Source organism: Lissotriton helveticus, chromosome 1_1, assembly GCF_964261635.1.
Source record: "Lissotriton helveticus chromosome 1_1, aLisHel1.1, whole genome shotgun sequence".
NCBI classification, from domain to species: domain Eukaryota; kingdom Metazoa; phylum Chordata; class Amphibia; order Caudata; family Salamandridae; genus Lissotriton; species Lissotriton helveticus.
In genome coordinates, this window is record NC_136057.1 from 22,838,539 (window position 1) to 22,856,529 (window position 17,991).

General features: G+C 45.5%; 1 protein-coding gene across 1 annotated transcript in view; it reads right to left on the minus strand.

The window, feature by feature from the left end:
- The window catches only part of SERPING1 (serpin family G member 1), a 163,318-nt gene that overhangs the window by 47,657 nt on the left and 97,670 nt on the right, over nt 1-17,991 (minus strand). The window contains exon 5 of the mRNA XM_078674150.1: nt 14,682-14,885. Within this exon, the coding sequence (XP_078530276.1) occupies nt 14,682-14,885 (204 nt within the window). The remainder of the gene's footprint in view (nt 1-14,681; nt 14,886-17,991) is intronic.

Sequence of the window (17,991 nt, forward strand, 5' to 3'; positions counted from 1 at the left end):
TATCCAGGTTCATATATTTGATTGGTTGATACCAATCTCTGAGACACTCTGAGGAGTCGCTGAAGAGCTAACACAACAGTATACTTGGTTAGTAAATACCAATCTCTGAGATACTTTGGGGCATATTTACAAGCCCCTATCGCCACCATGTCACTTCCAGTGACGTTGTGGTGGCGATAGGGGCCTTGCCTTATTTACAGCGTTGACGTGGCTTAACACTGCCTTGTAAATAAGGCTCCTTTCACGCTGTGTTTAGTGTGATGGGGGGGCAATGGGTGTTGCTGTGGGCGTTCCACTGCAACACCCATTGATTTTGACGCTGCCCCTTATTTACAAGTGCAGCGTAAAATAGGAGGCAACACCAAAATTAAGACCAGGCAAAACCTGGTTTAAACAGGTAAAACGAGGAGAAATGCTTTATTTCTCCTCATGTTTGCTGTTTCCTTGCGTGATGCTTTGCACAGCACACATATAAACAGCAAATTGCCTATGATTGTTTATGTGCAGGAAAGTCCCCCTCCCTGCACATAAACAATCATTTAAAAATATGAAGTTTTGCAACTTCTATGTCTGCTGCATTAAGCAGCACCCATAGAAGTTACAAACCGGCATTTAAAGATTGTTTATGTGCAGGAAGGGGGACCTTCTTGCACATAAACAATTTTCCCCTCAACACAGGCACCCTTGCACTATGTTACAAGGGTGCCTACGTTTGCGCTAGGCTGCTTAGTGTAGCGCCAGTGCAGGGGATAACGAAGGGCTGCACCATATTCTAGTAAATATGGTGCAGCCCTGCATTTCTAAAGTAACAAAGCATGTTGTTAGCCTTCTTGGCTTAACGGCACGCTTCGCCACTTTATTGTAAGTATCTCCCCTATGCACTCACTGAAGAGCTTACATTGTGATATACTTGGTTAGTAAATGCCTATCTTTTTTTTTTCTTTAACCCTTTTGACGCGCGTGACAAGGTCAGCTCGTCATGGGCGTTACCTGCGCTGCGCGTGTGACGAGCTGACCTTGTCACGTAACGAGGGTTTTTGCGAATCGCAGCGCGCAGCGGGAAAACCGCTAGCGCGCATGCGGTTAAGAGTTTTATGTAGCGCAAACTAGACCCGAGAAATTGGGTATCAGAGCGCTTTACACGAGCACCAGTTTCGATACAGAAGGACACATACATTTTTGTTAGGCACGGGGACATTAAGTGATTTGCCCAGAATAACAGGATGTTGAGCTTCATTGCAGAGACTCGAACCCGGTTCCCCAGCTTCGAGGTCGAACCCTCTCGCCGTAAGGATACATTTTCTCCCCAGCCTCCTAACTCTGGAGGATCACTGGTTTTGGAGCATTGCCACTGAGCACTATCAAGTCAGTCAGGAGTGACCACAATCTCTATATTTATCCTTCTACTTCCATCCTCATTATGCATTCACCGAACTGGGCTCCTTTCAGGGCCATTTTAGGTGTCCACATTGCACTGAAATCATTGTTAAATAAGGATGACTCAAATATTCTATTAGTTCAGGTCCATTGTCCTAAATTCATTTGATGCTAATGATATTCTTTTGCTGATTTTCAAAGTAAAACTAGGACCTGCACAGCAGCATCTTCTGTGGACTAATGTGTGTCACTCACATTAGGAGTTCCGATGCCTCCCTCAGTGCAAGCTGTGTGCAGCCCGTACTTCACCCTCAGGACATCTACCTGCCAGTCCTTGAAAATGTTTGATTACTGACTGGTAGACTTACTTGGAATCTGAACTGTCTTGTCACACTCCTACACGCCACCCTCACTAAATTCCACCTGAGAGCAGCCAGTGTGTGAAAATGCCTGATTATTGACTGGTCGACTTAATCAGAATCTGAACTTCCTTGACACACTCATACGGCCACCCTCACTAAATTCCACCCGAGAGCTGAGCCTTTAATAAGGCAGGGTAAGGGCAGGAAGAAGGAGTGTGGCTTTATATAGTCACAGGTAACAAAGTAGGACTCCCCCTCCCAGAGGCTTTCTACTTTGACTTCTAGTTCTTTTGCAGGGATTCTACACTGGAACAGGACTATGCTCGGGACCATAGAACATCAGTATGTACGAACTGAGTCACCGTACCACCTCAGTGTCCATGAGTCCGGGTCCGACTAGCTATAGTGCATCACTTGCCCTACTAACCTTACCAGAGAAACAAGTGAACTGGCACCCCCAGACCACAACCCTCTCGACCCTCTCAAGGATCACAGTAACAGGACAGACCCTTTCGCTCTTACTTTTCCACAATGAGATAACCAGGAGACACAAAGGAAGTTTAAAATATGTATTCAAACTCTCGTGCTCTGAAATGCAGTATACGTGCCACAATTAGAAAAAAGATGCATAATATAAATACTGTTAACATGGTTTATAATCCAAATACCATGAAAAGCCCTGTCATTTTATAGTTCAGAGTGACAAAACCCTCCTCCCCTTGCGACTGAAGCTCAATGATTATATATCAAAGATCTCTGGGATTACTTGCAGACCCCGTACCTTAACATGCACAGATGGACGCTCTACATCTCAGCGGATACAGCGCTCTTGTCTGTCTCAGAATTGTCATTCCATGTGTTTGTTTGTGGCTCATATAGTCATCTATATGATAGGACCTGTATGCACATAAACAACAGCTGCTTTCTTGTGTTTTGTGTAGGTGCTAGTGCCTGGCCAGAAAGAATAACAAGGGACATTGTTGTTTGACCTTGTTGGTGGTGTTCAGACTAAATCTCAGGAAAAGAGAACGCGAAAACATATAAAGGTTCCGTGTGAATTTACAGTGTGACACAAAGGCAAGAGTGCTTATTTAGTAATGCATGCAAAGGAAAATGAGGCCTACAACATGTACAGTTAGGCTAACATAGGGAAAACTTCAATGGGCCATGCAAGAAACACATGACAGTTCTACAGCAAAAACATATACAAGCAACAGGCTTGCTTATCTCATACTTGAGGTAGAGCCTTATAGAGTATGTAAAGACTGTGCAACATGCAGAGATAATGACACAGAGTAAAGATCTCCAGTGCAGGGAGTTTTGAAGCCCTAGGCAAAATGATGTTTTGCTGTTTAGTCATTCCATTTCCGCCAGCAACGAGGCCATGCTTGAGGCGTATGCTGCTGTCTGGCGTTTTCCTGTGGCCATTGGTTTTATCTCTGTAAAGTAGCTGTTTACAATGGCCTTGATGAAGCCCTGCCCCTGAGAGCCCTGGTCGCCATGTTGGTGCTCTGGAGACAGAGAGGTTTCGTCCAATCTGTAGCCGGGAAGAAGTCGGACGCAGTTGAGAGGCGCACTTCTGCTGGTGATGAGGCAACTGCAAGCTCTTCTCCTTGGCTAGGATGGAGGGATAAACCGGTAAACTCACAGTTCGGACCCCCGAGTCTCTTGATCTCAACCCAGTGTTGGCAGCCTCCCGACACAGTGTAGGTTTTTGAACAAAAGTTGCTACCTACTTATATTTTAGAAGAATTCAAGTTATATTGCAAGCTACATGCCGAGTCCCTGCCACTCTGCTTCTTCACTAGACACTCACATCTGAGGTCTCCTCAGGGTGAAGCTCTTGGCTAAGGGGACTTGATATATTTCCACAATATTAAACAGGTGTATAACTTCTCTATTCTGTTCTATTCTATGAAGCACTTGTAGAGCGCATCGCTACCCATAGGCATCCCAGTGCTTCTCAGACCACTATGTATCCCATCACGTTTGCAGTTTACACGTGTAAAGGAGTCATGTCAAGATCTAATCGAAGGTTCAATGTCTTCAGGTAACAAAGCAGAGCTCCTCGCGCTGCAGCCCACAGGGTCCTGGGACATGGGCTGGAATCCAACGTGGAACGGAAAATGGTGAACTTCAATATCTTCTATCATCACCCGTGTGCCATAACCTCCTTAAAATGGGTGTGGTCAGGACATATTAACAGGCATTCGCAAGATAGTAGAGAGGGGAACATCCTTTTCAACGCAACTTTTACCACGCAGAGCCTTTACAACGCAACTATTACAACGCATGTCATTACAACGCATTGCGCTGGGGGGCGCTCTAGGATAGGGAATAGATTTAATTTACTATCCAACACCTTCCCTACTATCCACGGGGACTGGAGTTGGAATAGTAAATTAAACTATTCACTATCCAGCACCCCTTAACGCTATGCGTTGTAACAGCATGCGTTGTAAAAACTGCGATGTAAAGGCATGCGTGGTAAAAGCATGCGTTGTAATGTCATACATCCTGGTAGAGATACTATTTGAGATTCCCAATCTGAGATGGAACTGAATATTTTCCTGTTGTAAGGGTTCCTGTTTTAATCACTTTTGAGGTCGACAGTCGCGAGAGCAATGTGCATCGCAGCGTATTTGTTTCTTTATATTTTGGGCCTGTTTAGAGTTCGGGGGCATGGGTTACTCCGTCACTACAGATATGTCGTCCGCAGAATTATCAATCTCATTCTGTCCTATGGGATTTATATTTCAGTGGACAGGATATTCGTCACCGCTGTGATGGAGTAACTTGTCCGCCGAGATCTTTTCACTTTCTTTACCCACTTCACATTCTTTTTGCCCCTTGTTTTTTCTTTCTTCAGTTTGGTCTTCTGGAATCCCTAACCTGAAACTCCCGCCTGCCTCTTTCCTCTTCCTAATGTCATGAGGAGTTGGTGCCCTGCTGTTTTTCTCAATAATGATATTCATCTTCGATAAATAGCCCTAGTATTTTTAGAGCATATAAACCTCCCTGAAAGGCTAAGAAATGTCGATTAGATCTATCATAACTCACCTGCACAAATATATTTCCGAGACAGAGCCGGACTGGCCGTAGCGGGCACCAGGTGTTTTCCCGGTGAGTCGGAAGGGTGGGGGCAGGTTTTGGACCGGTGGGGACTGTTATTATTACTGGGGGCCGGTTTTGCAAATTTACTGCAAAATCGTCCCCTTGTAACCAAAAATTCTAGTTCCATACCAAGTTTGAAAAATAATATAAAATATTGTGACATAAAAATACAAACGTGGTTTCTAGCAAATACCTGTTTCCTCACTCATATTGCCGGTAACTCAGCGAGTTAAGCACTTGAGTTTGATATAGGTAGTAGAACTGAATGTCTGCTATACAAAACGTGTTGTATGTAATGTAAAACGCTTTGCTAAAATTGTCATATAAATATGGCTGTGCAAGTGTTGTATTACACATAGTAAACACTAGAGGGCGCATCAAACTCATATATATTTCCAAAAGTAAATGCATTCTGGAATCATTGTTGAAACTAGTATGTGTGGGCCCGATTCACAGAATGAATTTGACTCAATCCTAAACTTACTACTATTTTGGTATTCACAGAATGCACTTACTACTTTTGGTATTCACAGAAGTTAGGATTTTGTCTTAAGTCTGTTTTAAGTCTGTCTTAAGTTTGTCTTAAAACAAACTTAAGAGAAAATCCTAACTTCTGTGAATACCAAAAGTAGTAAGTTCATTCTGTGAATGCCAAAAGTAGTAAGTGCATTCTGTGAATACCAAAATAGTAGTAAGTTTAGGATTGAGTCTTAAGTTAAATGTAAATGTTGGATACTTGTAAAGCCAACTGTTACTCTACCCGAGTGTCCTGGCGCTGTAGACCGCTGGGGAACCCGTCCTGGTTTTCCCTGTGAGATGGTCCCTTTCTGGGTATCTCCAGGGTGAAACCAGGCATCCCGGCGTTTGTGGGGGGCCATTGTAGAGATGAGGCAAGCTTAATGCCCAGAGTTGCCGAGTGTGATCCCTGGTTAGAGTAGGCACTGAGGCGAGAATTATCGAGTCCGTTGACCCTGGTCCACGACCCTGCTGCGTGGGGAATTGAACCCTGGTCCCGGGCCGTTCTCTGCTTACAGGTCTGCCGCCTCTAACCAGTGAGCCACACCTCTCCACAGTTCATTCTGTGAAACGGGCCCTGTGTGTTTTTTAATGTCTGGGCTGCAGGCAGCTTTAGCAGTATTTGGAGACCTGTTCTTTCCAATAGAGGACGTGTATTTAGAATGTGGTGTGGGAATATACCGGAGGGCAGTGTTTAATTAGTAAAAAAAAAAAAAGAAAGTAGGTGGTTAGGCCCTCAGCAAGGGCCCCTGCAGCTTGCACCACCCATTGCCCCTGCCATTGGTGCAAATGACACTACCAACAAAGTTACTAACCATCACACCGCTATAAATGTGACAATTCAAACTTTTCCAGGCCCCCAAAAGATATAAGAATAGCTTGGGCGGCAGGTACTATAAAGTATACTAAATTAATACACAACTGTACCAAAGAAGAAAAACAGCGCCACCATACAGCAGACTGTCATAGGTGAAGATGTTGATAATTAAGACATGGACGTAAATTCACCGAAATCCCATGGGTAGCAGAAGTGACATCACACGTCCTTTGACCTCCACTTTCACTCACACACATATACTTACACATTTACATAAATTCAAATATCTACACTCTCTCACACATAAACACACTCTCACCCACAAGCACGCAAACAACATAGATTTATCTGGTCAAAGTCACTACTCTCCCTCGCGCAGCTCCACCGTTAAGGCTCTGTCCTTAGAACCAAGTTGAGCTTCAGGTAGGTGTTCGAGACCCTCCTCCACCCGCAGGCTCCTGCCTGCACCTTATCCCTCGTGGTCTAGTGGAAGAGCCTGCTCTTCTGCTAGTCTGCGCTGTATGTGTCATCCTTTTCTGTTCTGCCTTTTTGTCTTTTTCTGTTTGCCTTTTTCTGTCATTTTTAGGGCGAGCCCTTGTGATGCACTGCGCGAGCACACTGCGCAGCAGTGCTCGCGCAGGTGAGCCATTTTGTAGGGGTTTTCAAAATGGACCTGGAAATTCCACACAGCTTGTGCGTTTATTTCCTAGGTCCATTTTGATTTGGCTTTGCGTGCGTGTTGTTTTTAAACAGAACAAGCAATAGGCCATAGGCGGTCGCATAGCTCCGCCCATGGCCTATTGGTGTCTGTTACGTGCACCAAAGCCCATATGTCTTCAATTATTGTGCCAACACGGGCGAGATAATTGAAGACATATGCCTATAGCGATCGCTTTCAGTGCTGCTTGTTTTTCTTCTGAGAAGTTAGCCTGTGTGCTTTTGGATTCATGTTTCATAATCGCGCGGCGGAAAAAACCCAAAACGTTCCGTATCAGCTTCTCTTTACAGCAATCATTAAACACGAGCGGCCGGATCTCATCATTGATCGCACAGTGATCATCTCAGCTACAGAGCGTCCACTCCCAGGCAGATAATTAATGCCTGAGATAATAGTCTGTGTCTGGCACGCTTGAAGCCAAATACCAACAGTTAAGGTTTATGCTTCTAACGTAGATCACTAGAATGCGAGGCTTGCGACAAGAAAAACAAATGCATTATCTCTCTTCGGATCAAATCAACTATTTTCATGCGATAAAGGGGGAGATTGGTGCAGTTACAGTGTAACACTAGAATTGAATAATGCGCGGTGTGGCGCTATATCTGAAATTTGTTTAATTTTGCTCATGCTGCAGTGCTTCCTACTATCAGGAGCTCAGCTCCCGCAATGCCGACACAGCCGGGCCCAGGCCAGGCGGCGGGCCCGATCGCGGGTGGAGGCTGAAACACATGACCACTTTGTCCGCCGACAGAGAGGTGGTCCATCGTTCGTAGCTCTAGAGACCAGAGGGCTGCCACACTGACACAGATGTGACCCAGACCTCCTGCCGGCCCGAGTATGCTGCTGCTTTCACTGGCCGCCCTCCCCCTGCAGCAAAATTAAGTAAGTCTGCCTAAGCGCTTACTGTTAATGGGTGAAAGCTTCTGTGGTATAATTGGGATATGTTAACTATTGTTTGCTGTTTGCACATGGCCGCCCTCTCAGCATGCACCCTCACTTACCAAGCTACTTCGGCACACAGCAAAGGTGCATCTGACACCACCCCGTTTCCTAAACGTTAACGACAATAGTATAAACTAACTTTGCCCATCATGATTTAAGGTGTCAGGAATCTCTCAGGCCGCCAGACGTATGTGCAGAATTTTCTCACCTTCTATTTAGTTCATGGCAATGTCATTTTGGTGAGGCCTCATGTTAGGGACAATTATGTACCTTGACTAGTCTGATATAGAATAGTGCGGTTGACATGGAACATCAGTCTTTGTGCACTAATACTAACACTCTCTGTGCAGCCGAGGCCGAGCGGTGCATAATTCTAGAGGGCACCTATCAATTAACCACTTCTCCCTTTCTTACACTTGGATTCAGAGACATGTGCCCTTATTCTAATAAATAAACTATATACTATATCTCCATGGCCTCACTGAGTGCCCTCCCTGGTGAGTATATATGCACACAGACGAGCTGGTTCCAAGAAAGACCCAAAAAGCATGTACAATGTCACTGTGGTTACACCAACGGTGACCTATGTGGGCACAGCATTGCAAACAAATGTTTCCTTTACACACGCGTGTAAAGCTTTGCTTTCCAAAGCCAACAAGTCTATCTGGGCAGTGGGCACTGACCCTACCAAGTCTCTAAGGTCACGCCATTTACGCCCTCCCTTTCATCAAAGCTTCCAGCACCCTCCCGCAGCCAGAGGTGATCACACATTTCTCCACACTGCTTCCAACAAACATGTCAACATTTCTGTCCCGTCCAACTACGGAAACTCTCAAAATTAAGAGGCATCAAGATGCAGCACAAAAATACTTTGTCAATGTCTTAGTTCTGTATCACGCACAGTCATAGTGGCAACCTGGAGGGATTCGAATGGATTATCTTTGATTATAAAGGCAAACAAAAATATTAACAACCAGAATACTATATGAGAAAAAAAAGCATTAAAATAAACAGGAAATGCATTATTATAGGTGGTCCGTCTTTTAATAGGTAATTGTGTTCCACTGGCAAATCACATGTTCACATGCTTACAGAAGTAAGTGCATAAACTTTTACAGAAGTCTTCGTGACATACGTTCGAACATCTTTCGCTGGACAGAGTTACTCGCCAACACTGCTTAAAAAACACAAGCATTTGCGATGCAATAGGTCTCGCATTTACGCGAGTTTGAGCCTTTGGCATTGTAAATGACAATGACTTTTATTTTTGTTTTCGTTTTAAAAACATAAATAAAGGGCATTGTCATTCACAATGCCAATAGCTTAAACTCGTTTCTTATGACATCGTGTTTGCACTTTTCTTAAAGCAGACATTATTTCATAGGCATTTTTCCACCACAAAGTAACTTAAACAGCAGCTGATTTGAGAGCAGCGAAATAATTTACCACAGCCTGGTCAATGAAATCAGATTAAAAAAAGAATCCAACACGAGAGTCTTCTCTATTTAACGTCTAATGTATTGATTTTTAGTCTATCAATAGTTACACCCATAGTATAAATTGAACAGCACTGTCCTGGAGGACTTTTTCATACACTATAGACGTGCTTCACACACACAACCACACACACAACCACACTGTCAGTGCACACTTTCACCAGGCACAGACACCATCAGTCAGTGCACACTTTCAGTGGGCACAAACACCACCAGCCGTCAGTGCACGCTTTCACCAAGCACAAACACCACCAGCCGTCAGTGCACGCTTTCACCGGGCACAAACACCACCAGCCGTCAGTGAACGCTTCCACCAGGCACACACACACCACCAGCCCCACCCTCTTCAACGTCTAAGTGCCCCCTTCGCAACCATCATCAGAAAACACAGACTCAACATAGTCTTATATGCCGACAACACCCAGCTCATCCTCTCCCTCACCAAGGAACCCGACATCACCTGGCGCAATTTCCAAGAAGGGATAAAATACATCACAACCTGGGTGAGCAACAGCTGCCTGAAGCTCAACTCAGAGAAACCAGAAGTCCTCATCCCTGGCTCCACCCCCTCCACATGGGACTACACCTCAAATTGAACCCGGACAAAACCGAGTTGGTTCTCACTGGTGGTTCGTCCAGTCCCTGGAACTCCCTTTTCTGGCCCCCCTCTCTCGGTCCCGCCCCCACACCATCAACCACGGTTAAAACACTGGGAGTCAAAATGAACAATCATCTTACCCTTCATTCTCAAATTAGCTCCGTAGTCTCCTCCTGCTTCCTTACCCTCCGAACAATCCGCACTGTTTCCCGTTTCTTTTCCCCCCAGGCACTCAAATTGATCATGGCCGCACTAGTAATCTCGCGGCTGGATTATGCCAATGCCCTTTACAACGGCATCCCGGCATACAGCCTGCGGAGGCTCCAGATGGTCCAGAACCAGGCGGCCCGGCTAGTCTATGGTCTCCCACGCTACCACAACTCTACACCCCTTCTTAGGGAGCTCCATTGGCTTCCTGTCAAGGAACGCTCCCTTTTTAAAACCGGCTGCATGACCTTTCAGGCCCGTCAAGGCACTGCCCCTGCCTTCATCTCCTCGCTGATAAGCGAATACGTTCCCACCAGAGAGCTTCGTTCCTCTTCCAAGTCTCTCCTTCAAATTCCACGCTTTAAGCGCAAAAAGTGGGGTGGAGCCAATTTCTCTATCTTGGCTCCCACATTCTGGAACTCCCTTCCCGCCCACCTACGTTTTGCCACCCATTATGTCTCTTTCCGTAAAGACCTAAAAACTTTCCTTTTCAAACAGGCCTTTTCCGAGTAAACTGGCTCACTCCTGTCATATGACTGGCTTATTTTGCTTCAGTTGCCGGACCTTTTACTAGCGCCAAGAAACCGTACGGTGAACGTTGCGCTCTATAAATGTTTTAAATTGGAAATTGTTTTAAATTGGTGGCTCCTGCCATGAGAAACCCACTCACCCCAATAGACCACACACGCAACCTTGGCATCAGACTCAAATCCTCACTCACCATGAACCACCAGATCAACGCTGTGTCCTCCACTTGCTTCAGCATCCTCTGCATATTTTCCAAGACCTTCAAATGGATCCCACCAACTCCAGGAAGAGCGTCACCCATACACTCATCACCAGCAGACTGGACTCCGAAAATGCTCTCTACTCCGAAATCAACAAAAAACTCGTCTGCAAACTCCAGACCATCTAGAACGCAGCAGCCAGACTCATCCACGACAGCCCGCGACATGACTACATCACCCAACACCTCCGTGACCGCCACTGGCTCCCCGTCGAAAAGAGAATAACCTTCAAGCTGCTCACACACTCCTACAAAGCCCTCCATAACACCGGACCCCAAAAACCTCAACAAACTAATCTCCTTTCACGCCCCCAAGCGAAACCCCTGCTCTGCCGACCTCACCCTAGCCGCGGTCCCCCGCATCGGCAGGACTCATGACATGTTCTATCACATCACTGCTGACATTTCAAATGAGTATGCTAGTTTATTTTATAATTTACATAATGCCGGGTAACTACTATATTACTTTTCTACCTAATTTTGTAGAGCCACTGTCCAGCTAATGGATGTTAGTGTTTACAAAACGCATGTGCTTGAAATGCATCATAGGTGTATAGACGTATTAAACATGTTATTCAACTTTGATTTGAGGAGTAACTCTGTCTGCAACTGACAGCTGACGACTTGTGTCTATGCAGAAAAAGTTTCCAAAAGGGCAAGTATTTTAAGCAGCCTTGAGTTATTAGATAGAATCATCTCCGCATGACAATTTCTATTTAACATAGAAGACCGTGTGCACCAGATACTAACCTATGTACAAGTGCTTGTTAGCTTCAGAACAATGCCCTATTTATAGTATGAATTCTGCAGATAGTATGATGATTGGCACCTTCAGGCCTTGGTTATTTTAAGTGACCAGTGCCTTCTTTGACAAGTGTTGCATAGAGTGTACACTGTTCTTAGTAGATACTTTTTAATATGCTGTGGTGTATTTCTCATAAGAGTTTCACTGTCTGCAAACAGTGTGTTACAGAGTAAACTTTCTCCATAGAGTAAACACTGTTTACAATACCCACTTTTTACTCATATCATTTTCTTTTCTCAATGTAGGTTCGGACTTGGAGACTGTGAGGGATTTGATGCAGATAAAGGCTGTCCATAGTTATTATTATTATTAAAACTTATATAGCGCACAGCTACCCTGAGGCATCCCGGCGCTATAGTAGGGCTTTCATTTTAGAACAGATGTTGAGTTTTGTGAGGAACTTGGCTTTCTCTGAACAGTTGTAAATGTAAATGTACAGGAATTTATATAGCGCAAATCACCAAGCGGTTTCTAAGCGCTTGCTTAGGGAACTCGTCCTGGTATTCCCCTGTGAGATAACCCCGGCAGGGTATCCGCAAGGTGAAAGCCAGGCATACCGCCGCGAGGGGCCGTTGTGGAGATTAAGCAAGCTATTGCCCAGAGTCGCAGAGTGTGAACCCGTGAATCGAGTAGGCACCGGAGCGAGAATTGTCGAGTCCATGGACATTTTAGGACTCAAGACCCCGCCGAGCCGGGAATTGAACCCTGGTCCCGGGCTGACCTCTGCTTCCAGGTCTGCCTCCTCTAACCAGTGAGCCACACTTCTCCACACAGTTGTATACATATTGACACCGTATGTAATGAGGGTTTCCCATCTATCTGGGGATGATTGTTAATGTGAAATGAATGTTATAGGGTAAATGTTGCACATCACCCATGCTTGCTGCACCTAAGGGAGTTGTATCTGCGATGCATTAATGTTGCTTCATATTATTCTGATCTGTTTTGTTCCTTCAGGCCTCTAAGGCTGCACTTGTTTATAGAGCAATGTCTGCAAACGAAGCTTGAGTGATTACATCAGTGTGGTCATCAATGATGTCATTTTAGATGTTGCTTGGTGTTATTAATGATGTCATAGAACATGTCATGAGTGATGTATTATGTAAAGCAAAAAGCTGTGCGGCCCACCCCTCGCAGGCGGCCAACCCCCCAACTGAGTCCACAAGTCGTAAGATGGCAGCCACGTGTTGCGGCCGGCCTCTCAGATCACACGTTGCAAGCTTGTGGTACTGCGGTGCTCCGCAGTCGCACACCTACACTATATATACATACATTTTGATTCTCAGGATCACTGGTGCTGCTGTTGTCTGTGGGCTTCAGCATCAAGAATTCTGATAGTTCAGGTAAAGCAACCAATTGGACTCGAACACTGATTGTGCCTCTACTGTTTCTCCTCTTTACACACTGAAGAACCGGACGACCTTTCTAGTAGTGGAACATGACTGAAGTACCTATGGGTTACTGAGGCAGAAAGGCTGCTCACACATGCCCTAGTGAGCATGCCATGATCTCACCTATCATATCCTGTGTGACTGTAACCCCATACCACCCTTAGTAGAACCCTGTGCTTGATGGCCCTTAACTTATGTGGTCTGTAATAAAAATACTTCTCTTTTCCTATCATGAAAAGCTCTGGGCTGGGCATAATTTAATGTCTCTGTTGCATAACTGTTCAAGCTCTGACTCTCTTCCCCCCTAATTCCTCCCCTGAGAAGCTTTTAACTAACCCTGAGCGTAGGAGTACGCTACACTCGTGTAGTTTGCGCAACTACGCGCTACACGAATTGCACATAGCACAGTGCAAAACGGGTAGCATAGCGTGGCGGGCATTTTTTGCTTGCTCGTGGCCCTCAATGTGAAGTTGGCGACCGCGAACGATAAAAATAACATTCCGGCGAGACTTTTTTCTCATTTGCAATCAGCAACATCAAGTTGCGGATCGCGAGCGTCGAAAATAAACCTCCCGGCGAGATTCTCAACGCGGGAAAGTCAGGTTTCTCATTGCGAGTAGCATTTTGCACAGTGCACTACGCAGTTTGCGTAGCTTGCGTAGTGCAAAGTGCACTTCACATAGCTACATGTAGCGCTACTACGCCCAGGGTTAGTTTTAACTACTCGCTGTCGGTAGCCTGATGGCCAAGTGCGGAAAGTATCCATACCAGAGGCAAGCGACTCCGACAACCACAGTTGTGGCCCAGTAGCTCCTGAAACCAAACAACTTTGATTTACCAGGGAGAGCAGGTAGGCGGTCTCCGCTGGTGGGGTTCTGGTACAAGGGCCTGTACCCTAGTTCTATTATCAACCAGTACTAACCATTGGTAGTGTCATAGACTGATCATGGGAGAGGAAGTTACTCAAGCCCAGAGGAGCACCACTTTAGATGGAACCAAATCCCTTAAAGGAGTCTAGCTGTAGGCTCTTGCTGTGAGCAACATGCTAAAACCACAGCCATGTCTGGGTACAAGTGTCTAATGTACAAGAAAGCATTCTGCGTCTACCAGAAGGATTACATTGGGTGCGGGCGGTCACATGGGCACAGTGGCAGGGACCTTCAACGCTCCATAGGCCTTGAGGTTTTTATCAACCATCATTTTCCTATGCCTCAATGAGATGCTCCCGCTTGGGCTGCGCTCACATATCTATAAACCTACATCAGTTATAAAGCAAGAGTTTGGGATGAGTATGGAGTGTAAATTGTTTTTCAAGAATGCATTATTGCCAGAGTTATCCTTACTTAACGTAGCCTGCTAGTGCTAGAATTGAAATAAAGACTTCAAATGACCGTTTGGCCTCACGATCACCCTTGTTGAGGCAACCATTATTGGGGAGACCTTCTTGATTTGACTACTGACCTGTAGACCGACATCTCAAGTTTGGAGTCATGCAAGTGTTCAGTGTGGGAGCGCGGAGTCGAGGCATGTATAAGAATCACATGGTCTTACCCTGGAAGAAGATGGCGTTGAGAAGGAGGAGTTTCACGTTCGGCGGTATCTCGTCCAGGAGTTTCTTGATTCTGTTGTTGGTGTGTTGCGCCACCCAGGTGTTGACCATCTTTAGGTTGGCGCTGGGGCTTTCGGTGAGCGGCTGTGGTGTCACTTTGTAGAGCTCTTCAGACTGATTCAAAAAGAAGGGGTTCATGTTGAGGTCTGCAGTGAGAAACAGAGGGTCACACAATAAATCTGGGGGGTTATTGTGGGTTGTGATATCCAACCAATGCTTGTAGACTAAAGTACGCAGCCTTGGGACCGTTGCCTCCTCTTCACCAGTGAGTGCCGCGTCAGTTTAAATGCGTGTGTGCAAGAGATGCTCGTTCTTACAGGACTTTAGGAGCCCCTAAAACTACTCATCTATATGCATACTGTGCCATACATGCAGTTCATACATGTATGACACAAAGCCACAGCTAAGTCCATGCTGGGTCATACATAAACTATATGGATGATCACTCAGTTACATTGTTCATACGTGCCTGCTGGGTCATACATGCAACATAGAAAATACATGCACTGCATACATGGATCACACAAAGTCCTATGTACCTGCCTGCTGGGTCACATATAAAATATGTGCATGATAACTTAATCCATTTCTATACTTATCTGCTGGGTCACACATGCAACACAAACGCATATATTTAATGTATTTATTTTGTATTTATTTGTAAAGTTTTATATCGCGTTAACATGACCTTTACGGGCATCGGAGCGCTTTACAAGGTGCAAGGAGACAGGTGGAATAAAGTACAACCATCATCAGGGACGGAACAAGTTATAACAGGATGCCCAAGAAAAATCCCCACAGGGTCCAAGACAGACAAAAGCCAAAAATAAGAACATAACATGCAGAGAGATAAGCATGCGTGCAGACTGAGGGACACGTCGTATCCAGGAGTAGAGTTTGTGGATTCTAAGACAGAAATGTGTTGAGCAGGTGAGGGGTTGAGTCTGATTTCAGGGGGTAAGGCATTCCAATTCTTGGGGCAATACATGGATCACCTAAAGTCCTGTGCAGGGGCGCAACTAGGTCTTAACTTCGGGGGTGGCTAACATAGCAAATAAGGGGCGTGGCTAAAGTTAATCAAGGGGGCGGAGCTAAAATGGCAGACAATCAGGATCAGGTAATGCTCAGGCCAAGCTGAGAAACAGAAGTGGCGATTCTGCATTACAAAACTGCACCTTGGTATTCATCATGCACCGCATGGAGACGCTTTCCACAGAGGCTCAAAGCAAAGACAACACTCTTCCAACCACACAAGCATAAGGTGTAACCTGCTACCCGCATGGACAAGTGCTTCAGCATCGCACATAGGGGTAGTAAGTGCTCTACAAATACAATATAATACGCCCTGCATTGTGTGTCTCTCTTGGAACACAATGACTATGTGAGGACTGTGCCTGCTCTCTGCATTAACGTATCTCAACTATTGATGAAAAGTGTCGGAATTGGTAGGACTGATCTGTCCGGTCGAAGGAGAATTCCAAACAGGCTATGGCTGAAGGATGCAGTGGTTGACAGTATAGATTGGGGTCACAAAGATGGAAACACTTATGGCACAGATTTGGTAGAACACTGGTTATGGGAGCACACCCAGGAAGGGATGAGCAGAGATAGAATAAGAGCCACAGTCCCCTGACTATTCTCACCTGCGACAGCAGTTGGTGAGTTACCTTCACTCCACGATGCTCTATCACATATTTGTGTCACTACAGTTTTATTTTGTTCCGTATGGGGTTGGCTCTGTGGACCTGAATCTGGAGCTTGCAGCTACTTCACTTCTTTCTATGGGGTTGACAGTGTCTTCCACCTCAGCAAAGTATCCTGCCTTTCTTCTCTTAGGATCTCAGGCTGGATTCAGGCAGCTGGGAGACTGGTCACACTCTTGTTCTGAATGTTAGCAGTAAAATTCTCTGTGCTAATGTAGAGATCTTTTGGTTCACATTTCTTACTTTGTATTTGATCATATTTTCTCTAACCTACTCCAGACTTTCCCTCTGATAGATGGACCATGGCAACGCATTGATTGGCGCGTCCTTGTGGTGATCTTTTGGGGGTGTCTCCCTTTTCTCTCCGCCTTATCCCTTTTTTCCTCCCAAGGGTCAGTGACAGACCTCACTTCAACCACTGTTGATATTCACCATCATAGGAGACTGAGTGAATTTGACAGAAATTATGCAGTCTCGTCCATACTGAAAATCGATCCTAACACCATGCCCATGATGTCCCAGGTGCCTTGACGCTCATGTACCATTTCTCTTAAAACAACCGTTGACATGTGCCCAAAACAACATGCACCACCTATCTTCAAGCATAGTTCTCCGTCTGCGGCCAATGTTCCCCTCAAAGCAGCTGCTGCCTTGCCTTGTTAAAACAACTGAATACAAATTCAACACACCAAAAGTGCGTAGGTGAAATCCCTGCATTCAGGCAAGGATATCACCTCGGTGGCAGCCCGTCTCAAACAAAACAAGAGGTGTGGGGCAGGGAGGGTTGTTGAAACCTTTCAGAGGTGGGCTGGCAGGGGTTGGTTCTGGGCCTCTCCGAAAGGGGTTTCCATGCTTTAATTATTTTAATGCGTGTCAGTAAAGTGTCATGCTGTCATGATCATCTTAGCCCGGGCTGCAGAAGACGAGGGGGGGGGGCTGAAGCCTCTTTAGCCCAATGGGTGTTGCGCGCCTGGCAGATATGTACACTCATATGTAGCTGTGTACCTACATTTTGCACTGCCGTCCCCTGGCCATTCCACTTCACTATTCCCATTTAGCAGAAGACGTACATTCTTTTTATAGTGCAGCTTTGAGAACACCCACTTTTTCACAACTGCTCGTGAACGTGGATTGTCTACAAACAGCAGAAGTTCTGCAGATAAAAGAGTACGCTTCCTTTATTCCCTTCTTTGAACCTCAGCAATTTACACAACGTTCAAGCAGGTTTCAGGCCTCTTGTTTCTGTGCGCGAGTAGCTTTTCCAGTTAAGGGTTTTCTGTAAATTCAGGCACTTATAGAAGTGTTCATCCCGTTACAAATTTAGGACTACAAGAACCAGAATGCAGAGAAAACGTTAACTGGACATTTCTAGCGCAAGGAATGGGGAAACGTGAGAATACTGCATAATTTCCTTATTCACGTAACGCCTATTTCCAGACTTCAGTGGAGACAGCTTTCAGGACATTCACGATTCTGGGTAGTCCATCTTTTTTTCTTTCCACTGTCACGTTAAAACCTTCACACCTCCCAGCAAATAAAGTCTCGCTTC